We start from the raw sequence: 25,784 nt of genomic DNA, 5'->3' as shown, positions 1-25,784 counted from the left end.
AATCATTGTGCTGTACACCTTAAACTTACACTGTGCTATATGTCACTTATATCTCAATAAAAATGGAAGAAAAATCTTTGACTAGTTCTAAAACTATGACATTTTTAGACTGCAGGACAAAAAAAAATATCATTAATATCCTTCCTAGTAGTTTATGCCTTCTAAATAGGACATAGACATCCACAGTATTTGTGTAAGATCATCCCAACTCACACACAGCTGCAGACCCAGAGTATGAACTCCACCTTGAGGTCAAGAAGTGTTAAATCCTCCAACCACTGCAAACCCATTCAACTCACTGTGGCGACAGCATGGTGAGTCTTTCGATCCCAGTGGCCTACAAGAATGAGTGTACATCACAAAGCACCCAATTTATTCCCATAAAATGCTTGGCATGCCAGTTGGCTTTGGGCTCATCTTACACAAAAATTCAGGATTTTGGAAAGATTTACTCTAGGCTTTCTAAATATTTATTGCCTTGCTGACAGATTTTTAGACTGGTACTTGTAACAGGTGATTTTTCACCCCACTAAGAATCCAGAATGTGATTCCAGAACACTGGGCCAAAATTGTCTCTAGGACTTCAGCTGATGTCAAATCAGACAGATTCTGGAATCTGTGTAAGCAAAGAAGTAAAAATTCTTCTTAACAACAATATGTGAGATAGTTATATCACCGTGAGCAATATCAAATTTGCACAAACGACACCGCCCACTTACCCTCACTCTATAAGGTCTATGCACATTGGTATTGCCTGTTTCTCAAACACACTGAACTTGTTCTCACCTTAGCAACCTTATACTTGCGATTCCTGACACCTGGAGCCCTTTTGTTCCAGTGCTTTCCGAGGTTGGCTCCTGCTCATCATTCAGCTTCAGAAGTAGCCCTCCTGCCTCTCCATGTAACACTGTATATAACATGTCCTGGTGATTTCCTTCACAGTACATGTAAAACTCTCCAATTGCTTGTTCAATTTTTTAAATGTATTCTTTGTTAGTAAGGGCAGGGCCTCATCTTCCCTACTCAAAGTCATATCCCTTCTACCTTGACAACACCTACAGCAGAGTAGGCACTCAAAAAATGAATGCTAAATAAGAAAAAAGTTTAATCCAAAGTACAAGGGTTTTGCACTAAATTATAGTGTAAAGCCATAAGGTATGATTTGTATGATTTGTATTGTACTAAGTACTCCATCATTATAAAAATAAGATCTAGTCCATTTTAAGTTTATGGTGTGAAGAATAAAGGAGATTGTATTAATTTAATAGTTTTCAAAGTTTCATCAAGAAGATATCCTGTGAAATTTTTTATTCCACCATGTCAATGCTTCAAGAATTTGCTTTTCCAACAAACTTTCTTCTATTAAACTGACAGATACTTCTGATATATAGTTCTATCAGAATTTTTGAAAGATTAAAAAAATGGCGTGTTGGAAAAAATTGTACAATAAGCCTTTATAGAAACACTATGCATAACAGCCAAAGAGCAGAAACCAAAATATCATCAACTAATACATGAGTAAATAAAATATCATATAACTATATCCATACAATTGAATATTATTTATTCTTAAAAATAAGTGAAGTACTGACACATGCTATACCATGGATGAGCCCTGAAAACATTATTCTCAGTAGAAGCAGCCAGACACAAACAGCCACATATTATATGATTTCATTTATATGAAATGTCTAAAGTAGGCAAACCCATGGAGACAGAAAGCAAATTAGTGGTTAACAAGAGCTGGGGATTGAGGGGCAAAAATGTGGAGTTAACTGCTTAATGGGTACAGGGTTTCTCTTTGGGGTGATGACATTGTTCTAAAATTGACTGCAGTGATGCTTATACAACTCTGTAAATATACTAAAAAGTGCTGCATGGTACACTTTAAATGGGTGAAATAGATGGTATGTGAATTATATCTCAATAAAGCTATCATATATATGAATATAAATACTAATAATTATATATAATATATGTAGCTATGTACCAATTGGTGGATACAAATAATACCTTTGAAGATTAAGTTGGATGATTAATTCTCATCTAGACCCAAAGTCTATAAATAAAGACACTTTCTGCTCATCCAGGGTTATATTGCCTAAGGAAATGTAAGCTGTTCTAACAGATAAACCCTGAGATCTCAATGGTTTAATATAAGTTTATTTCTACCTCAAATAAATTTTCCCAATCAACAGCAGGAATTCGGGTGGGGGAGTGATGTTCACTGAGAACTGTTGTTTGGGTTCTTTCTGTTTGGACCATGCTTTAGTCTGGGTCCCAGAATTGCAGTGGATATTCTGTATCTGGTCAGCAGATAAGGACAGAGGGTAGAATAAATTATACCTTGGCAATACATTAAAGAAATTTATATACCAACTCTGAAATGGCAAAAATCACTTCCATTGACCAAAACTTAGTCATAGGGCCATTCCTAACTACAACAGGATCTGGGAAATGTATCTATTCATGTACCCAGGAGAAAGAGAAATCAGGTTTTGTTGAATGTATAGCACAGATGGGGTTTACTACATAAGGAAAGGCAGATTTGGTAGGGGTCTATGAACATTTATTTTGTGATACACACTGTTGTGTCAAAGATATTTCCTTTTAACAAATAGTTGGTACCAACTGGAGAATAAATTGATAAAACTATTTTAGAAAGAAGTTTGGTAATATCTATTAAAACTGTAGATATGTGAAATTTATGACTTAATGAGGTAAGTTAGAATATGCTGGTCACAATATTTTGAAACCTCTCTTATCCCTTGAATCTGGGATGGCCTTGTGCCTTGCTCTGACTAGAAGGATGTGATGGAAGAGATGCCATGTGCATTCCAGATTCTAGCCTTAATAGGCCCTGCAGCTTCTCCCTGGACTGATGCTCAAGAATGCCATGCTACAAGGAAGTTAATCTACTCTACTGAGGATAAGGTGATGCATGGTAGAGATCTGAGGTGCCCTAGCCTACAGACAGTCCTAACAGCCAGATATGTACATGAGGCCAGCTGGACTATTCAGCCATTCTAGCCATCATCTGACTGCACCTGGATGAGAAAAACTAGCAGAAGAACCACCATGTTTACTCACAGAATTGTGTAAATCATTATTTTAAGCCAGCAAATTTGGGATGTTTTGTGACACAGTAATAGATAACTAACACAAATGAGAATTGCACTTCTGACTATACACCACAGATAAACTCTCACACTTTTGCCAAAAAAAAAAAAAAAAAAAAAGCTCAAGAATGCCCACTATGGCACTGTCTATAAGAGAAAAATTATGGAAAAAACTAATATGCCAACCATTACAGAAGATAGATATTTAACATGACTTAGATATCAAGCAGAACATTATACAACAGTGAAAAGAAAACAGCTACAGGTATCAAGTTGGACAAACTTCAAAAGTTTACTATTAAGACAACAAAGTGAATTACCCAGTGTTACACATTTATTCAATCATCAAATATTTATTGAACACTATGTAGATGTCAGGGATAAAACAGTTATGAAGACAGCACCCCCCCCCCAAAAAAAAAACCCTTGTCTTCAATGCACTTGCATTTCAGTGAAGGGAGACAAACAATAAAATAGAAAATAAGTCCAATAACCCATATAATGAAAATTACTAAAGAATAATGGAAAGGAGAAGGGAAAGGAGAGCAGCATTGCAGGGATTTGTGGTTTTAGATGAGGTAACCCCCCTAAGGCAGTCATTCAATAAAGAATCAGAGGAGCAGGGAAATAGTCATGGACAATCAGGGAACAACATTCCAGGCAAAGGGAATTGCAAGTGCAAAGACCATGAGGTGGAAGGACCACTGGTATTCTCGAGGACTAGGTATGAGTTCAATGAGTAATTGGTCTGAGAAGTGAAAGTATGAAACCATTTATGCTGCATTTATGAATGTATAAAATAATAGCACATATTATTTATGAATTAATAAGTATCTAGTAAAATTATAAAAACATTCTATATTGGTAGGAATACATACATGTCAAATAAGTATGGAAAAGCCTGGGAAAATACACATCCCTTTCAGGATAGGATTCTCTCTAGGAGAAACAGAGGTAAAAGGAATCAAGATGGGGTATACTAGCCTATCTTTTCAAAATCTCAAGTAAATATGGCAAACTTTATTTTTGTATTTAACTATTAGGTAAGTAAAATTTATTTAGTATGGGTGTTGGGGGAAATAGGTTTCAGTTACAATATTCTTCATATTTTCCAGTATATTTGAAATATTTCATAATTGGTTTTAAAAGGAAATGAAGCAATAAGTATTTACTAAATAATTAGTAATTGTTTAAATGAGGGGACATAGTTGGACACACACACACACACACACACACACACACACAGACACACACAGAAGAGTGCCTGCTAACTGCTTAAAAACTCATCAGGCATCTGGGTAAGGGCCTCTCTGGGAAGTGCAGGTAATAGCCACCATACTTCACACAATATGACATAGGACTTAATCCATATATAGTTAGAGCAATTCTATTTTGATGATGGCAAACACCAGCATGGTTCTGCTTTAACCCCAAGTGCCTCTCTATCCACTTCTACCATAACTTCAAGGTAACATTTATATGTAAAATTACATCAAAATAAAACAGCAGGTTCTTCTTTAAAACTGGGCAGTAAGAGAAAGGTTGATAATTATAATAGCATTGACTTTTTTTTAAAGCACTCAGCCCCTTTCTCTACATTCTAAGCATTTTGTTCCAAGTTTCCAGGTATATTGTTATTCAGTTTCTCACAGTTCTGTGAGGCAGGCTGAACAGCAGAGATGCAGAGGTGACTGAGGAGCCCAAGGTCACACAGGTGGGAAGTGATGAAGCCAGGCTTCAAACCTAGCAGCCTGTCTCATGACAGAGGCTGAACTTTAACCACTAAGCTCTGCTGGGAATAGAAACCTCTAAGTACACCCTAAAACCTCTTTCCAAATTCACAGCTTGTATACTGAAGTTAAAACCAACCGTGAATATGTTTGTGTGACTGGTAATAATTTATACACTGTATGACTCATATTTGCTTCAACTGATGGGATTATAGGCTTCAACTGAATCAATGCTGCCCACCAACATGAATTTGAAATCTTGCTGACTGTTAAAAATAAAAATAAATAAACAAAATTGCATCCAAAATAGTTATGACCCTTTAAACTCTTAAAACACTATCATTCTTGAGACGCTATTTGGAGAAGTTTGAGGTGGGGTCCAATTTAGCTCTGAGAAATGCCTCCTGATTCTCCCTGAAAGCCATTCAATTCCCTAAAAGTCATATTCTATATGTATTAGTTCTACAGAGTTCCACAGTCAAACTTCAGGTATTGCTTCTCAACTGGGAATTTTCAACATAGCAGGTCAAAATACTTTGTCACCAAAAATCGAATGGTCAAAACTTAACACAGTTTAAAAAAGAAAGAGAGAGTGAGAGATGCTAAGACAAAATGCATACAATACAGAGGCATTTAAGATCAACAAAACCAGAGCTGAAAAATAGAAATAGTTCTGTTTTACCTTTAGCCACAAAAATGAAAGAGAACTAGGATATCACTTTTATATAGGTTTTTGTTTAGTAATAGAATAAATATGTATGAAGCCCATACATGGAGATCATTTCTTATAACTGGAAAAACACGTTGGTTGGAAATTTTGTGCAATAGTGAACATCAAAAAGTATTTGGTAGGACACCTAAAAAATGAATTCACTGTTAGTTAATCACATCTTTCAGATAATCTCTACTGTTAATATAATTATTTTCCCTCATTTAAGTTAAGTTCTGTTTAAGAAGATCAGACACACATCTCTCCCAATCCTCTAACAATTGTACAGGATCAGTCTAGAGGTACTGTCTCACCCTATACACCAGGTCATACAACAAACATTATTCAGAAGACTCCCCAGATATATCTCCTGCAGTCATTCAGTCTTCAAACCTGAATAGGATTTTCTGTCAACTGTCCCAGAATGTTTCTGATCCACATAGTTTAAATCAGTGAATTTACAGTACATTAAAGTTTTAATTTATTTCTATTACTGGAGGTAAAGTAAATTCAATGCTCCTAGAGTGATGTTTCTAACAAAACCAACTCAAACTTTACTTCTCTAAAATACAGCCAACAGGGGAAAAAAACACCACAAACATAGTAATTATGGTGAGATAATCAAAGGCCTCCATGCTGAAAAAAAAATTGTCCTAAAAATGTCACTTGTGGGTTTTGAGGCTTCAGAGCCTTGAAAGGGACCTATTTTAAACAGAAGTCCAGAGGAAGCAGCAGGCTTTGGATCTTTCTCTTTCTGCCCTCCCATTTCTCTCACTCTTGGGAGGGAGAGAAGGGACAAGTTGAAAAACTTAATCAGCTCTTACATACACACACACACCCATTCCCACCACCCCCACCCTACCCCACCCCATTCTTTCTCTGTCTTCATTTCTACAGTGGCTTCAAAACATCCCTATTTAATTAGCCTTTCCCCTGACTCAGATTTCCCTGGCTTGTAATTATAGTCACGGGGAGCTTCCTACAGGACTATCTTCAAGACATTTCAGACCCCACACAGGGAAATTCCCAGCTGAAACTGAGTCCGTCTCCTGATCTTTAAAGAAACCAGCAGTGTGAGCTAACTAAAAGTTGACTCAATTTGAATAGACATTTCTCCAAAGAAAATATACAATAAGCACATAAAAAGATGGTCAACATTACATTTGGGAAACACAAATCAACAGTACTGGTATGCCACTTCCCTCTGACTGGGAAGACTATTGCCAAAAGTGATGGCAACACTGTTCAGAAACTGGAGCCTTAGTGCATTCCTGGTGGGGATGCACAACGGTGCAGCCACTGTGAAAAAGTGTGTCAGTTCCTTTAAAAATTGATTGCAGAATTATAATAAGATTCAGAGACTTCACTTCTAGGTTGATGACTAAAAGAATTGAAAGTACAGATTCAAGCAGTGTTCCTGGCAGCATTATCCACAGCAGTAAAGTAGAAGTCATTCAGTTGTGTTCGACACTTTGCGACCCCATGGTCTATAGCCCACTGGGCTCCTCTGTCCATGAAAATTTCCATGGAAAATACTGGAGTGGGTTGCCATTCCCTTCTCAGAGGATCTTCCTGATACAGGGATCAAACCAAGGTCTCCTGCACTTCAGGCAGATACTTTACCATCAGAGCTACCAAGGAAGCCCAATCCATAGCCAAAAGATAAAAACAACTCAAATGTCCACTGACTACTAAATGGTCAAAAAAAAATTTGCTACATAAACGTAATGGGATATTCAGTTCAGTTCAGTTGCTCAGTCGTGTTCGACTCTTCAGCTTCAGCATCATTCCCTCCAAAGAAACCTCAGGGCTGATCTCCTTCAGAATGGACTGGTTGGATCTCCTTGCAGTCCAAGGGACTCTCAAGAGTCTTCTCCAACACCACAGCTTAAAAGCATCCATTCTTTGGCGCTCAGCTTTCTTCACAGTCCAACTCTCACATCCATACATGACCACTGGAAAAACCATACTCTTCCTTAAAAAGGAAGGAAATCTGACACATACCACAACTGACGACATATGCCAAGTGCAATAGTTCAGTTCAGTTCAGTTGCTCAGTCATGTCCGACTCTTTGCAACCCCATGAATCGCAGCACGCCAGGCCTCCATCACAAACTCCCGGAGTTCACTCAGACTCACAACGTGAGTCCATCGAGTCAGTGATGCCATCCAGCCATCTCACCCTCTGTCGTCCCCTTCTCCTCCTGCCCCCAATCCCTCCCAGCATCAGAGTCTTTTCCAATGAGTCAACTCTTCGCATGAGATGGCCAAAGTACTGGAGTTTCAGCTTTAGCATCACTCCTTTCAAAGAAATCCCAGGGCTGATCTCCTTCAGAATGGACAGGTTGGATCTCCTTGCAGTCCAAGGGACTCTCAAGAGTGTTCTCCAACACCACAGTTCAAAAGCATCAATTCTTCAGTGCTCAGCCTTCTTCAGAGTCCAACTCTCACATCCATACATGACCACAGGAAAAACCATAGCCTTGACTAGCCATACCTTTGTTGGCAAAGTAATGTCTCTGCTTTTGAATTATGCTATCTAGGTTGGTCATAACTTTCCTTCCAAGAAGTAAGCATCTTTTAATTTCATGGCTGCAGTCACCATCTGCAGTGATTTTGGAGCCCCAAAAAATAAAGTCTGACACTGTTTCCATTGTTTCTCCATCTATTTCCCATTAAGTGATGGGACCGGATGCCATGATCTTAGTTTTCTGAATGTTGAGCTTTAAGCCAACTTTTTCACTCTCCATTTTCACTCTCATCAAGAGGCTTTTTAGTTCCTCTTCACTTTCTGCCATAAGGGTGGTGTCATCTGTATTCTGAGGTTATTGATATTTCTCCTGGCAATCTTGATTCCAGCTTTTGCTACTTCCAGCCCAGTGTTTCTCATGATGTACTCTGCATATAAGTTAAATAAGCAGGGTGACATGAACATACAGCCTTGACGTACTCCTTTTCCTATTTGGAACCAGTCTGTTGTTCCATGTCCAGTTCTAACTGTTGCTTCCTGACCTGCATACAGGTTTCTCAAGAGGCAGGTCAGGTGGTCTGGTATTCCCATCTCTTGAAGAATTTTCCACAGTTTATTGTGATCCACACAGTCAAAGGCTTTGGCATAGGCAATAAAGCAGAAATAGATGTTTTTCTGGAACTCTCTTGCTTTTTCGATGATCCAGCAGATGTTGGCAATTTGATCTCTGATTCCTCTGCCTTTTCTAAAACCAGCTTGAACATCAGGAAGTTCACGTACTGCTGAAGCCTGGCTTGGAGAATTTTGAGCATCACTTTACTAGCGTGTGAGATGAGTGCAATTGTGCGGTAGTTTGAGCATTCTTTGGCATTGCCTTTCTTTGGGATTGGAATGAAAACGGACCTTTTCCAGTCCTGTGGCCACTGATGAGTTTTCCAAATTTGGTGGCATATTGAGTGCAGCACTTTCACAGCATCATCTTTCAGGATTTGGAATAGCTCAACTGGAATTCCATCACCTCCATTAGCTTTGTCCATAGTGATGCTTTCTAAGGCCCACTTGACTTCACATTCCAGGATATCTGGCTCTAGGTCAGTGATCACATCATCGTAATTATCTGGGTCGTGAAGATCTTTTCTGTACAGTTCTTCTGTGTATTCTTGCCACCTCTTCTTAATATCTTCTGCTTCTGTTAGGTCCATACCATTTTTGTCCTTTATCGAGCCCATCTTTGCAAGAAATGTTCCCTTGTATCTCTAATTTTCTTGAAGAGATCTTTATTCTTTCCCATTCTGTTGTTTTCCTCTATTTCTTTGCATTGATCACCGAGGAAGGCTTTCTTATCTCTTCTTGCTTTTCTTTGGAACTCTGCATTCAGATGCTTATATCTTAAGTGAAATAAGCCAGGTACAAATAAATAAATAAAATAAAAAAAAGAAATAAGCCAGGTACAAAAAAAAGAGGCAAATATGGTATGCTTCCACACATATGAGGTACTTCCAATAGTCCAAATTATAGAGTCAGAAAAACAGAATGGTTGCTGTCAAGGGCTAGGGGGTAGGGGAAAATGAGGCGTTATTGTTCAATGGGCACAGTTTCAGTTGAGGATAAGGAAAACTTCTAGAGATGAATAATGGTGATGGCTGCACAGCAATGTGAATGCACTTAATGCCACAAAACTGTACACTTAAAGACAGTTAAAACTGTAAATGTTATGCTATCTACATTTTGGCATAAGATTTGACTTAGAAGATATAATTATGAAAAAAGAATGGTTTTCAGTCAACCATCTTTTTCTTCATTTAGTTCAGTTCAGTCGCGACCAACTCTTTGCAGCCCCATGGACTGCAGCACACCAGGCCTCCCTGTCCATCACCAACTCCCAGAGTTTACTCAAACTCATGTCCATTCAGTTGGTGATGCCATCCAACCATCTCATCCTGTCGTCTCCTTTTCCTCTTGCCTTCAATCTTTCCCAGCATCAGGGTCTTTTCAAATCAGTCAGCTCTTTGCATCAGGTGGCCAAGGTATTGGAGCTTCAGCTTCAACATCAGTCCTTCCAATGAATATTCAGGACTGAATTCCTTTAGGATAGACTTGTTGGATCTCCTTGCAGTCCAAGGGACTCTCAAGAGTCTCCTCTAACAACATAATTCAAAAGCATCAATTCTCCAGTGCTCAGCTTTCTTTATAGTCCAATACTCACATCCATACATGACTACTGGAAAAATCGTAGCCTTGACTAGATGGACGTTTGTTGGCAAAGTAATGTGTCTGCTTTTTAATATGCTGTCTAGGTTGGTCATAACTTTCCTTCCAAGGAGTAAGCATCATTTAATTTCTTGGCTGCAGTCACCATCTTCAGTGATTTTGGAGCCCAAAAAAGTAAAGTCTTACACTGTTTCCACCATTTCCCCATCTATTTGCCATGAAGTGATGGGACCAGATGCCATGATCTTCATTTTCTGAATGTTGAGCTTTAAGCCAACTTTTTCACTCTCCTCTTTCATCAAGAGGCTCTTTAGTTCTTCACTTTCTGCCATAAGGGTAGTATCATCTGCATATATGAGGTTATCGATATTTCTCCTGGAAATCTTGATTCTGCTTGTGCTTCATCCAGTCCAGTATTTCTCATGATGTACTCTGCATAGAAGTTAAACAAGCAGGGTGACAATATACAGCCTTGATGTACTCCTTTCCCAATTTGGAACCAGTCTGTTGTCCATGTCCAGTTCTAACTGTTGCTTCTCGACCTGCATACAGATTTCTCAGGAGGCAGGTCAGGTGGTCTGGTATTCCCATCTCTTGAAGAATTTTCCACAGTTTATTGTGATCCACACAGTCAAAGGCTTTGGCATAGGCAATAAAGCAGAAATAGATGTTTTTCTGGAACTCTCTTGCTTTTTTGATGATCCAGCGGATGTTGACAATTTGATGTCCGGTTCCTCTGCCTTTTCTAAAACCAGCTTGAACATTTGAAAGTTCACAGCTCACGTACTGTTGAAGCCTGGCTTGGAGAATTTTGAGCATTACTTTACTAGAGTGTGAGATGAGTGCAATTGTGCAGTAGATTGAGCATTCTTTGGCATTGCCTTTCTTAGGGACTGGAATGAAAACGGACCTTTTCCAGTCCTGTGGCCGCTGCTGAGTTTTCCAAATTTGCTGGCATATTGAGTGCAGCACTTTCACAGCATCATCTTTTTCTTAATAAATCAATAATCTGCCATTTACAGCTCCTCATATGTGGGTGTGCTCCGTTGCTGAGTTGTGTCTGATTCTTTGCAACCCCATAGATTGTAGCCTGCCAGGTTCCTCTGTCTATGGGATTTCTCAGGCAAGAATACTGGAGTGAGTTGCCATTTCCTTCTCCAGAGGATCTTCCCAACGCAGCCAAACCTATGTCTTCTGCTCTCCTGCACTGCAGGAGGATTCTTCACAGCTCGAGCCATTGGAAGCCCTTGCAGCTCCTTGCTAATCTACAAATACGATGATTGTAGCTTGTAGAGAATCTCCTTTAGTAACCTTCAGATTGGAATCTAGGTTGTGGTGGACTGAACTACTGTCATTCAAGACTTTTGACTTTCTACAGCTTCAAGAAGGACGCCCCAGCTTAAGACAAATGGACCACTTTTCACTTATGCACAGGACCTGACAGACATCACCAATCAATCACAGTACTGCTTTGTGCTAAGGCCCCTGGGACTTTATAATCCTTCCCAACATGGAGTTCAGGCAGTCACCAATGGATCAAAGCTGTCTGTCTAAATGAAGTCTAATTTCCAAAGTTGTCTGTTTTTACCCAAACTAAAATCTTACAGATTAAAAATCAGTTACAGTGAATTGAGCTGAGTACATCAGATTACAGACGAAGGGGGCTTAACCCAATCTCTGTGCTTCCCCTCTTCCCACCAATATTTTATTTATTTATTTAATTTTGACTGTGTTGGATCTTAGTTTAGGTGTACAGGCTTGGCTGCCCCACAGCATGTGGGATCTTAGTTCCCTGAGCAGGGATCAAACCCACATTCTGTGCACTGAAAGGTGGATTTTTAACCACTGGACCACCAGGGAAGTCTCCCGTCCATGCCTTTTAATGACCACAGATTCTAGTCAGGGTAGAAGAAAATTACCTCAGGTAACAAAACTCAAATGACCAAAGAGACAGAGATTCTTCTAGCACAATAATAAAAAGGATATATACATATAGCATACATATATAGAAAGGATATATATACATATATATAAAATTATGGATATATATATATCCATAGATATATACAAAGGAGATATATATATATATATAATAGTTATATAGTTAACTCTGTCATTATGAAAGATGTTATTGTCTTCTAGAACAGGAGTTGGCAAACTTTTTCTATTAAGGGCCAGATAGTGTATATTCTAGATTTTGTTGGCCATATCACCTCTGTTGCAACTACTCAACTCTGCCCTATGAAAGCAACTATAGACTATCCATAAACGAATGGAAATGGCTAGGTTCCAATCAAACTATTTATAAAAACAGGTGGCAGGTGGGACTTGGTCTGTGGGCCACAGTTTGCTAGCCAGTGTTCTAGTTATTTCTTCTTCAGTCCAGATCTCACAGAGGGCTGCTTTCTCTTTTCTCCTTTATTTACCTTCAGACTTTAAATCCATTTCTATCCCCAACTGAGCACTCCCCACCCCCTCCCCCATACAGCTGAATGAAGGGCAAGCAGTGCAAAAGGCTTGTCATCAAGCTAGAGGTGAGAAGGCCAAAAAGAGAGAATCCAAGAGGCCTCAAGTCTGGTGGGGTGGGAGTGGGGCAGCAGTATGTGTAGAGTTAAGAACTCAGAGTTTAAGAACAAAGGCCGTCTACCAGTGGGAGGCTGAGGGGAGGATGAGTAGCACAGAAGAGCCATTCCCCGTAGTGTGCTTAGCGGCTCAATCATGTTTGTCTCTGTGCGACCCCATTGACTGTAGTCTGCCAGGCTCCTCTGTCCATGGGATTCTCCAGACAAGAATCCACAAAGGCTAGATGCACTGGAATATGGTATGCTCTAGATTCTGTGTGTGAGTCTGACATGACAAAGGGCCAGTTTGGTTATAGTGATAATAGAGAAAGTTATATACTTAGAGTACTCTAAACTGTGTTCAAAGCTAAGTTAAGGTTATTTAATCCACTTCAAACAAATTCTATCCCCCAAGTATTAGATGTACAGGCTAAGTATAGAACAGGTTAGAGCCAGGGTAGTTCAGACCTGGGCCAGCCACTTTAACTCACTGACCTCGGAAAGTCACTTAAGATCTGTGTCCTGCATTTAGAGTGGGGATCCAAATGCTGTCTCCATACAAGATAAGCAAGGATACATATTCAAGGTACTCTGCATTCAGACTAATAAAAAGTAACATCTAATAAAGGGAAGAATAATCCTTCATCTTAAAAAATTTTGATGATCTGCTTTCAAAACAACGTGGGACTGAAAGAGATAAAGGTCCTTGGTGGGAGAGACAGGAATGCAGAGAAGGAGACAGGAAGAAAAACTGTAATTTTAAGAACGGAATTATGGAAATGCAAAAAGCAGACCTATGCCAGTCTGCAGGAACTCCAGATAGCTTCTTGTTGAAGTTGACACATAAGCTAGAGATGTGAGAATAAACAGGAGTTAGTTGGGGAAGGCAGGTTTGAGTATGAACATTTTGAACATGAAGAACCACAGGGACCAAGGCCTAGTGGTGAGAAGCAGCAAAGTGTATGCCGGGAGTGGATCTATCTATTCAGTGTTATTAGCCAGAGGTAGGTTCTAGTGCAAAGTGAGACTGAGGTTAGGCCAGGGCTAGCCAATGGAAGTCCTTAAATGTCCCAGTGAAGAGCACAATTTATTCTGCATGATGGCAGTGATGTTGAAGGTATTAGGTAGGGCAGTGATAAGGAAATGAGAATGAATCAGAAAAGAATCAGGCTGGAGTCAGGGAGCTGTTGCACAGTACAAGCAAAAGAAGATCAGAACAAAGGTCAGGGGTGGAAGAGCCTGGCAGGCTATAGTCCATGGGGTCACAAAGAGTCAGACACAACTGAGCGACCAAGCACAGCACAAAAGGGATGGAGAAGAGGGTATAGATTGAAGAAACATCTAAAATCAGCAAAACCTAGGGAGCAATTTACAATGAGGGTAGGGTGACATGAGGGACAGGAAGGAACTTAGGGTGACTCTCAGATTTCTGGTCAGTCTGTATCCTTGTAAGTCCAGACCACGCCACACCCTAACATGATCTTTCCAACTACTGACAGAATCATTCCCCTAGGAAACAGGCAATCTGGGAAAAAGTTCCTAAGAAGGAAAGATATAAAGACAAAACCAAGTTTGGAAATATTCTGATAACAAGTACTGGAAATCATAATTACACATGTATAAATAAAAGGCCAGAAGAGATGAACAGCTATACGATGATACTATTAAAGACTGGCTCACTGTACATGTTAGTGTTTCTACCATGTTTCAATGTTTTGCCTGCAAAATACACAAAGCTATAAAATGTATATCACATGTGTGTCTGGGTGTTTTACAACCACACCATGCCTCAGATGAACACTTTCTGTCCTGTAGTATTTCATTAGACAGAGTATTTTTAAACAATTTGGAGAAATTTTAGTTAAGTCTATATTTCAAAGTACCCACCCAGAAAAAATATTTGAGTGGGTGGGTACCCATTTACTGTTTAGGCTTATAAATTACTGTTAGTCTTATAATCTTTAAAATATTTTCAAGTTTTCTGAAATAGTATATACATCATTAAACAGATGTCAAATTATTATGGAAAATGACATGAAATTTCTGGACACTTAAAGCACCACAAGTCTTCAGTAACTAAATTCAAAGAGGCATGTAGGGTAGAAACAATGACAATGAGCAGTGAAAGGTCCAGAGGCTTAGCGAAATCTGTTCTCTAAGGGTAATTCAAGGATTATAAGCTGTGACTACATTCAAACCAAGCACCAGGATACTGGCTTCTATGTTTCAACTGCTGTCCTAGTGGAATATTTTATAAAAACTATAAGAGCAAAAGGCCTACAAACTGAGAGGTCACACAAGGATTTCATGTAATTTGACAGGGATTGAAATAAGTTACTCTCAGAAACAGAGACTTCTGATCTTCCAGTTTCACAGAGAAACATGCCTGTGTTCCCCTGACCATAGAAGTGCTGAGCGCAGGTAAGGTTCAGGTTTTAATCCTGGTTCTATCACTAGCTGATCACACAGCCCCAAGTAAAACATCCTCCTTTACTCCCTGACTTTCCATCCCATTTCTACAAGTGAAAACAGAGAAGCTGAACAAGATAACCAGGGGCCCTTCCAGCCAGATCCCCCAGCAAGGTGCCTGTGGTAAGCCCTCCCACATAGCACTAAACTCCTCCACAGAACTCAACAAGCTTATCAAAACTTTGGTTTAATGCTGCTCTTCATGCCTGGAAGGCAGCACTGTGATGGGGATCTTGTAATCTTGTTGACTTCTTTATACCCAATTCAGTACCTAGAACTCAGAATTCAATCAATATTTTCAGAGAACTTCCCAACTGCCTCTTTTTTTTTTTTTTTTTTTTGGTAGTTAGTTACTAGCAAAGTCAGAATAAAATCCAAATCCTTTGATACATCCTCTGAGAATGCAGAACAACTCATTTCCCAGATGGTTTATCTTCCACCAAGCCCTGAAGGGCCACGTTCCTAAACTGTTTCCCCAAGATTTCTGGTTCTTCTAAAAGGAAACAAAAATTCCATTTAGGTTTGTTTTGGATTTTATGTTAATAGCTATATAGAGGATGAACTTGGTTTTTAAAATGGCACATAATAGGTAAGTTAAAAGGTAAGCATAACTAGGTAACTTCTCAGAACTAAGCCTTATGTCACGCAATTCCTTTCCCTTCTTAAAAGTCCATAGGGAATGAACTTACACCCCAGGAAGTTCCCCATCCCTTGGTTCCTACAGGGAAGGGTCAGCCTTGGGTTTCCTCCCCATTTCCTTGTTGTGTGTCCTTCTTTCTCAGTCAACAGAGGGAGGCATCCGCTCTCCACTTTCTCTCATTACTTCTGACCCAGAAGCACTGATTGGTTGTTTCCCTCCCCTGAGCCTCAGGCCCTGGGGAAGCGGCTGCGGACCTTTCAAAGGAGAAGCACCAGCCTAGAATAAACAGACATCTCCCCTACAATTCCCCACTGGGGGCTTCCTGCTCTGTGCAGTCTCCAAGGCAAGTTTTCCTCATTTGTCAGAAGGGATGCTCTTGGACAAGGGCTCTGAGCCAGCCACACCTCTTCCCAGGTGCCTCCTCGTCCTCCTCAATTTCTCCCTGAATCTTCCCCTTGCTACTAACCCTGGTTGAATTCAAATTTGCATTTTTTTTTTTTTTAACCTGGTGATTTTTAGTTTTCCCTGCATGGCCAGTTTTATGTCATTTCAAGTCATCCAAAGGAAGTTTTTAGAACTTGCTTTCAAACAGACAGACAAAAAAAAAAAAAAAGAGGACAAAGCTAGTATATAGTATGTAGGGAGACACAACTGGGTAAGAAAAAGCATGAAGGAAAGTAAGGTGATTACCCTAGACATCAAGAGAGTGGTTATTTAGGGGAGAAGGAAATAACCTTTGGTTTGAGCAGGATCTTGGAAGCTGTGGAAAACTAGGAAGTCCAAGATTCTTCCGTGAGTGGTGAATTCAAAGATTTCTACCTTATAAACTCATTAGCTGTACAAATGTTTTTAACTGTTTTATGCATTTGTATTATACTTAACAAGAATTATTTTTTAAAGCTCTCATCGTTTTTGACTTTACAACTTAGCTAAGGAATAATGACCAACCAGATTTCTGTAAACAGAAAAATGTACAAATCTTTTCCCATGTTTCTGCAAGTTCTCATCACTGCAATAAATATTTCACATCGAACTTCCATTTGCTTGTCCCCATTCATGAATCTGAACAGATCAGTTTAAAGACAGAGAGTGTGTCAAAGGAAAGCTAGACCTAAGAAAACTTTGGATGATGGACAACTTTAAGAAAAAATGGTCTGAGTAGTCACTAAAACCTAATAGCCCTTTTCTTTTGTGTCTGTTAAAGTATTTTTAATAATTACTATGTATCGAGAAGAACTTAAAAGCAGATGAAGGCACTAAAGATGCTATTATTATGATATCTATTGTTATTGTGTGCCTGAGACTAAGTATTTAATGTACTTTATCAAATTTAATCTTTACAACAACTCTAAAAGATAGATATTATGTATCTTAATAATTTTACACTGTGTGTTTTGTTATTCCTATAACAAGTTGGGCTCATTCTCACCCCTGGAGACCTTTGCACAAGTTTCCTCTGCTTCCAATGCTGTGCCCACAACTCTGCATGGCTAGCTCCTGATCCTCCTCCAGGTCTCAGCTTAAACGTCACACATTCCTCATTCTACAATTAGCCTTCTTCCCCTTGCAGGTGCCCCTTAAAACATGTTCCTAACCCACTTAGCACTCAGAAAAGCGATCCAACTTTTCATTTCTTGCTCACAATCATGGTGAAATCTTCCTAAAGTAACAGAACATCCTGATGACTGAGCCGTCCTGGAATTCTTTTCAATAAATACTCAGCTGGAATGAGACAATCTATCTTGTGATATGCATTCCTTTCAACAAGAAGCCATGAAAAAGCAAGCAATTAATACATGGGACTGACCAGCAAAAAAAAAAAAAAAAAATGCTCTTGTTAATTACTATGAGAAATGAAGAAAATAGCAGGGCCTGATCATAAACATCAATCTTCAGGCTTGAAAAAGAGAATGCCTGCCCTCTGCGCAAAGATAAAGCCAAAGAAAAGAGTTTGAATTTCTCAACTAAACAGCTGCACACGGGTTTTGTTAGGTTAAGTTTTAACTGCAAACTTTAAGCAACAATAAAGATGGCAAACAAAAGCCTTCAGATGTGAGAAGAAAGAATAATCATAGCTGCATGAGCTTAGTCTGATGGGGAAGGATACAGAGCCTTTCTAAAATTTATTTTATAGCTGAAATTTATGTCCAGCTTGGTTTTGTGGCAGCCTCTGAAGCCTGTATGTGCAGGGCATTATAAATACTCTTCAGGAGTGCTGCCTCCCTCCCATGCTCTAAAGCATCAATCAACTTAACCAAGTAGACGTCAAAGTCTTTTTGGAGGGTGCTCTGTGGCCCAAACCAACTGCAGGCAAACCTCTTGGCCACAGGAGCCATGCCATTTCCTCCTCAGTCTCCTGGCTCCTGTGGCCTCCAGCCTGGAGATCGTGTCCAGCCTCTCAATTTACGGGAACCCCCTGCCCCACCTCCTGTGCGTGGGTACGCGAGGCCATATTTAGCTCAGCGTACCCAGAGTTCACTTCACCAGGCCAGGTAAAGCCAAATACCAAGTGAGCACAAGAAAGAAAGGGCTTTCTGTCTCAAGTATCTATCTGTGTGAAGTCAGTGGCTTTTTAAAGGCTACCACTCTGGTGCCTATGCGTCAAATTCCTTGGGGATTTAATTTAGAGGTGAAAAATACAGTCATCTAACACCAGCAAGCAAAATTAAGGAAGCTATGATGTTTCAAGGCAAAAAAATAAAACAATCTGGGAATGGATATACGCATGTGTGTGTATATATCTTTACACATGCATATATACCATATGTGCATGTGTGCTTGAACAATGAGGGTATGGCTTGCTGCCAAACATTAAGAAAAGTTTTAAAAATTTACGATGCTGGGAAAAAGTATACGAAGACATAAATCTTAGATTTTTCTCCTAATCAATGCTAAACTACCAGAACAGACATACATGTCTTTAAAACAGCACAACCCAAGGAATTGAGGGTTTAACAGAAAACCTAAAACTAACACTGACTTCCACCAATCATATCAGAAAATGATGCATTATTTGGTCAATGCTAACTACAAAAATGATGATGATGGCAAAAGTAACTGTGTTTGTCATTCCTGAGCACATCCTGGGCACAAAGAGCAATGGTAATGTCTTTACATTGAGATGCCATTGCTTCACACAAACCTGTGAGGTAGCTAGTCTTCTTATCCCCATTTTAAAGATGATAACATTGAGGTACAGCATGGTTAATAAACCTCAGCATCACACAGCTGTAAAGTGTCAGAAGAGGGAATGGATTACAGGCCTGTGTATCTCTAGATTAAAAATGAAAAGGGACAACCAATGATATGCAGCCTCCCCTAAGAAGTGGGAAAGGAAGAAAACCCAGATTTAGATAAAGAAAGAAAACTGGGAATAAATCAGGGAATTTCCTAGATAATTTAGGTCTCCAGGGAGTCAATGTTGTCCACAACGTTGACATAATTTTGGCAACATAAAGCTTTTGTGTGGCTGTAAATGACTTTGAATCTTTCATAGTATAGAAGGAGTCATTTGAAAAGTTGGAAACCCAATCACTGTATTATTTATATGAGGCCTAAAAACCAGTTTGCTTCATTTCAAAATAAAATAATGTGGTCTGAAAGAAACAAGACAAGGTTACAAAATATGCCCTAATTTTGCCATTTCCATGAATATCATCTCTATTCTAAGTAGTTGCCTTAGAGGCTGTTAGTTAGTCCAAAGAGGCAGGCTTTTCTCGAAGACATTTTGGGAAACCTGCCTTTGGAACCATCTCCAGAGTCTGGCACATTTTTGTGTCATACCAGTAGCATAACTTTACAGCCACATGTCTTTTGGAACCAAATCTGGGAAATAAGGCTATTAATCAAAATAGGAAATTTTGGTTTTAGAAAATAAAAAGCCATGATTACAGAAGAGTAAAGTCTCATGTGTGGCTCTTAATGTGGCCAGAGGAGCTCTAGAAAGCTTTTTTTTTTTTTTTTTTTTTACTTATCTAGAAAGCTTTTGAGTAACAACTGCCATGCTGAGAAATGTACGGAAGTTCCACTAGGTGCTGGAGTCCATGATCTTAACCAGTGTGGAAAAAACACACTTTAAAGAAAGCAATTGCCAGTCTGTATGACAAAGAGATAAAAGGGTCCAACCATTCAGAGGCGAAGGCAACTAGACTGTGCAGACTGTAGCAGATGATGGAAGAGTCTCTCCAGTGATGTCACTGACTTTTAGAGGATGCTTGTGGAGAATGACTGTTTATGCCACTAAATACAAGAGAAGCAAAAAGTAATAAGTGATTTTGGACGTAACTAAATTAGCAAAATAAATATCATAAGTAGACATCTTGATGATTTTATCTATACCCCTATAAGTTTATATATTCAAACTTGAAAAGGTTTTTTTTTTCTTTAATTTCTCTTTGAGAAATAAATACTAAGTGGCTTTGTAATCAGGGTGGCTTCTATTGGAAGCACTCATCAGGAACAGGGAAGGGGCCCTGCCTTCAGGCTGAGAGCATTTGCAGGAAGCCCCAGCAAAGCTGCAGGAGCTGCCCTAGGTGAACAAATTTAGACTGATTTTGCTTATAATGTTCATCTTCTGAACTTGCACTGCTGCCTACTCTAAACTACAAAAAAGTCTCTTTGGGCTGTATTCCACCATCTTCTAGTACATCTTACATTATGATTATGTTGGCATAGATATATTTGACCATTACAGAAGGTGAGGAAGAAGCAAAAACCTGGTCTCAGAAACCTAAGAGGTTAGTACAGAGCCTGATACAAATGGCTGTGGAATGAATAAATACATGAATGAAACTTTCATTTCATCAGCATTCAAAATACAGAGATATGACCTTATTTTTATATGGTTAAAAAAACAAGTTTTAAGAACTACAAACATCATAGAATCAGTTAAAACTGAAAAGTGGGGTCTCCCCCCACTTGTAATATATCTTCCAGACACCACAGCCCCAAAAGATGAAATTTTAACTATTACCCTGGTCTCAAACATTGGACTGTGGTGATTCCTGTGAAGTGAAACTTTAACCAGGTGAATGAAGCCACAGTCTCATATGGCCTTAATTCCCCATTTAGGTTAAGGGGGTAAATAATCTTGTAAGATGAGTAAAAGGGTAAAGCCATCATTAAGCCAGGTTAAGAGAGGTGCCGTTCATTCAGAAATTACAGCCCCGTTTATGATCAGACTCAGGCATCCAAGAGACACACATTCAAGGTTATATTGTTTAACTGTTAACATTTTCAAATTTGTGGTTTTCTAATTTCTCATAAGGATCCTTTCACAGCCAAAAATGTACAACCAAAATAAAAACAAGCCTGCTAGTAATGACACAGGGACGCTCTGTGCTTCACTTTCAACCCGTATAATTGATTTTGACAGCATAACAGGAACACGAAGCACTGTATTCCACACTGCCAATGCCTGCTTTAGCAGGAAGAGGGCAAAACTGTATGCAAGTGAGAATTAACAATGGACACCTTAAGAATCCAATTTTATATTTCAAGACTGGAATAATTTTCACATCTTCCTCCAAAATATTCTTCATCAGATTTGGATTTGGGGTATAATATGATGTGAGTTTATAATCAGAAGTCAACACAGATCCCAGAGTCAAGAAGTGACAGAAGGAAATATTACTATACATGTCAGAAACACTTTTCAAGGTTGCCTCACATCAACTTTTTTTTAACGAGCTGCAACTTTTTAAAAGGATATCAGAAGCAAAACTTTCTTGGCCACTCATTCTAACACAACTATTGTTAATCAAGGGGCAGGTGTAAAGCCATTTTAAGATGCCAAGGTGAATTCTTGTTCAGCAAGATAATGCTTAATAAAGCATTATTATAGAGTTTGCTCCATCTCAAACTGTAATCAAAGAGCTGACTACAAACTTCAGCCATCAGCACTATAAATTGCCTAGATTGTCATTTGTCCAAGTTTTAGAAAATACTAACTGTTAGCCATGTTAGTAGGTATCCCAAGGTGGGGGGTGGGGAGGGATTTCTTTTGCCAAACAATTTGGAGAAATTTTGGATTAAAGAAGACAAAACAGTTTTCTTGATCACAGGACTTCTGAGTGTCTTTAATATGCTAATATGCACAGTGACTCTCCAAGTGAGGGAGTATGCATTGTTCCCAAAGATAGTTGACAAATGGAATCCTTTTTTCTAATAGTATCTCCTAGAACTTCACTTTCATAACTGTATGTGGGAAATGTGTACCTAGACACTTTCAACCAGGTTTTTGTCAAATCAGTCTCTATTTTCCCACAACTATGACCCACATAGTCGGGGTGGCAGGGAATAGCCCCTATTGACATAGTGGCTTATTAAAATAATAGTCTACTTTACAATTACACTTAAAAGCCACATAACTCCTGCCCTTGAGAAATAAGTCTGTAACCCAAGTAGGTCAATTCTGAGGAGTTCCTGCATTATGTATCTTATGTCCAGACTGTCACAGTTCTAATCTTTATCATACACCAAAAAAAGTAACAATTGGTGGTTGTATTATTATAACCGACTACTCTAAAGAATGTGAAAACAATGTTTTAATGCACACTACAAAAGTCTTTTCAAAATGGCAGACCTTGCACTTTAGATAGAAAACAGAATGAGTTCTTACAATAAATTATATTTAAAGCAATATATTATACTACAGGGTCAGAAGGAGACCAGTTTCCCCCATTTTCCTGAATTCCCAACTGACATCCCTACCACTGACATGAATGCTGTGTTGGGGCAGCAGTATCTCAGTGGACCATGAACTGCCTTCTCTGTTGGCACTTTTAATTCAGCACATATATGCATCCTTCAGCTAGTTCCAGGACTCCAAGATTTCAGAGCTGAAAGGGCCCTCACCACCAATATAAGCCTCTTGGTTTGTAGACAAAAAAGCAGGTTCAGAGAGAACAGAAACTACCTGCTCAAAATCACACAGCTAATTAGAGATTGAACCTAGAATAGAATTCAGATCCTCAACTGCCTTGGTCCTTTCAGCTCTCAACCACTCAGACACTGAAAGCTGCGAGGCTGAACTACGACTCATAAGGCCTTCTACAGCTTCTGCCCTTGCCCACCAGGGCTCCAGCTGCAGAAACATTCTTTGTTACCTCTTTCACATCTTCCATCCTAGGGCAAGCAACAGCCCAGGAACACACTCTTTAGTTTACTTTCAGAAGCTGCTGCAAATCAGAAGCCTGAGAAAGAAACCTTTAGTCAGAGGAAAAGATCTTGAGATACTCAAGGGTAAAGAATTCTTCCAAACTGGTTGTTAAACGCCCAGCAGGTAGCACAGTGCCTGGCGCATGAAAGTCCTCAAAAAACATCAAGGGGACTGCTTGCTGAGCTGAGGCAACATGTAGACAGAGTTTTACATGCTTACGGAGAAGGCAATGGCACCCCACTCCAGTACTTTTGCCTGGAAAATCCCATGGATGGAGGAGCCTGGAAGGCTGCAGTCCATAGGGTCGCTGAGAGTCAGACACGACTGAGCGACTTCACTTTCACTTTTCACTTTCCTGCATTGGAGAAGGAAATGGCGGCCCACTCTGGTGTTCTTGCCTGGAGAATCCCATGGATGGGGAAGCCTGGTGGGCTGCCATCTATGGGATCGCACAGAGTCGGACACAACTGAAGTGACTTAGCAATAGCAAAAAAGAAGCATTTAGGTCTATATTGTCACCCTGCTTATTTAACTTATACACAGAATACATCATGAGAAATGCTGGACAATATGAAGCACAAGCTGGAATCAAGATTGCTGGGAGAAATATCAACAACCTCAGATATGCAGATGACACTACACTTATGGCAGAAAGTGAAGAACTAAAGAGCCACTTGATGAAAGAGAAAGAAGAGAGTAAAAAAGTTGGCTTAAAGCTCAACATTCAGAAAACTAAGATCATGGCATCCAGTCTGATCACTCCATGGCAAATAGACAGGGAAACAGTGGAAACAGTGTCAGACTTTATTTTTCTGGGCTCCAAAATCACTGCAGATGGTGATTGCAGCCATGAGATTAAAAGAAGCTTGCTCCTTGGAAGAAAAGTTATGACCAACCTAGACAACAAATTAAAAAGCAGACTCATTACTTTGCCAACAAAGGTCCATCTAGTCAAAGCTATGTTTTTTTCAGTAGTCATGTATAGATGTGAGAGTTGGACTATAAAGAAAGCTGAGCACCAAAGGATTGATGCTTTTGAACTGTGGTGTTGGAGAAGACTCTTGAGAGTCCTTTGGAATGCAAGGAGATCCAACCAGTCTACCCTAAAGGAAATCAGTCCTGGGTGTTCAATGCAAGGACTGATGTTGAAGCTGAAACTCCAATACTTTGGCCACCTAATGTGAAGAGCTGACTCATTTGAAAAGACCCTGGGAAAGACTGAAGGCAGGAGGAGAAGGGGAAGACAGAGGATGAGATGGTTGGATGGCATCACTGACTCAATGGACATGAGTTTGAGTAAGCTACAGGAGTTGGTGATGGACAGGGAAGCCTGGCGTGCTGTAGTCCATGGGGTCACAAAGAATTGGACACGACTGAGTGACTGAACTGAAGTCTATGCCATTAATTAAAAGAAGATAAACCAATAATCTATAAATCCAAGTGAAGCCTCCTTACCCAAGTTTATGTCATCTAACTTTTCTATCTGTTTTTGGAATAGTGTTACCACTATTTTCACTGTGGCTATAGTTACTGCAGTTGAGACCTGAGGGAAAAAAATGCCAGCTCTTACTCTTGTTTAAAATCACCCAGTCTCAATCTTCTCATTTGTAAAAACTGCTTCAAAGATATTTGTAACATGATTTGTTCATTGGGAAGAGTAAACAAGTCAATGTGTATACAGAGCGATTTGGTCAACTAGGATGGGTTTTTTTAACAGCTGCATGTATTGAAAAAATTATGAAGCTGGGTACACAAAACAGCCCTGAGATCAGATGTGTGCATCTGCTGTGGGTGTCAAAGGGGACAGTGCAATATCCATACTGGATGTCTGCTGTAGATGCAGTGGTGCGCTGCCCCGATTCCTCTCCAAGACCAAGGCACTCACTTGCCAGCTGCTAGGGATGTGCCTGCCCTGAGAACCTCCTTACCATCCCCAGGGTGGGTTGCATCATTGATTGTTGATGAGGGGTTACAATGGCCCAGCCCCCTCATCTTAACTGGGCCCAACTCCATCCAAAAGGTCACCCCAATTCCAGAGCAACTGATAGGAACTGCTGAGGCCTTTGCTGCAATTACAGTTCAGTTTCTTCCTGTGCTCAGTCAGGCTTTCCTTCCTGAGAGCACTCCCAACCGACCTCGTGCATATTAATCTCAGACTCTACATTTCCCAAGGAACTCAATCAAAGACTTTATTCTTGACCTAGTTCATTGCTCAATAAAAAGTAGCAGTTCTCATTGTTATTGTTGAACTCTCTAAGCAATTCACACTTGTTTTCCATGACAAGAGACTTCGTGCATTTGTTTATGGGTGACCAGACTCTACAAAGGGCTTCCTTGGTGGTTCAAACAATAATTTTTCTGTAATGCAGGAGACCCTGGTTAAATTCCTGAGTAGGGAAGATCTGGAGAAAGGAATGGCAACCCAATCCAGGAATCTTGCCTAAAGAATTCCAAGGACAGAGGAGAGGAGCCATGGGGTCATAGAGTGGAACACTATTGAGCAACTAACACTTTCACTTTTCACTTTCAGCCTTTGTAAAAGAGAAAAAGTGACAAAGATAGAAAAACTTAAATCAATTTTTATTTATCATCTAAAGAGTCCTAAGCTTCATAGACGATACTCATAGCAGTTTCCCACTTTGCCACTTATTAATTTACTCTAATTTAAAAAACATGAGAGAACAGGAGATGATAGAATATCTTGTTTACAAAATAC

At 39.5% G+C, this 25,784-nt stretch overlaps 1 protein-coding gene across 5 annotated transcripts in view; it reads right to left on the bottom strand.

Moving 5' to 3' along the window:
• Positions 1–25,784, bottom strand: part of ERC2 (ELKS/RAB6-interacting/CAST family member 2) — a 997,915-nt gene that overhangs the window by 416,843 nt on the left and 555,288 nt on the right. The window contains exon 15 of one of the 5 annotated variants that reach the window (XM_055558166.1): positions 19,887–20,148. The exons of the other annotated variants lie outside the window; for them this stretch is intronic. Coding sequence (XP_055414141.1) covers positions 20,113–20,148 — 36 coding nt within the window. The 3' untranslated portion in view covers positions 19,887–20,112. Of the gene's footprint in view, positions 1–19,886; positions 20,149–25,784 lie in introns of those variants that run through there. 5 annotated transcript variants of the gene reach the window in all.

The sequence above is a fragment of the Bubalus kerabau genome, chromosome 20, assembly GCF_029407905.1.
Source record: "Bubalus kerabau isolate K-KA32 ecotype Philippines breed swamp buffalo chromosome 20, PCC_UOA_SB_1v2, whole genome shotgun sequence".
NCBI lineage: Eukaryota > Metazoa > Chordata > Mammalia > Artiodactyla > Bovidae > Bubalus > Bubalus kerabau.
The sequence above is the reverse complement of the archived record's forward strand: the minus strand, read 5'-3'. Positions and strand labels throughout refer to the sequence as shown.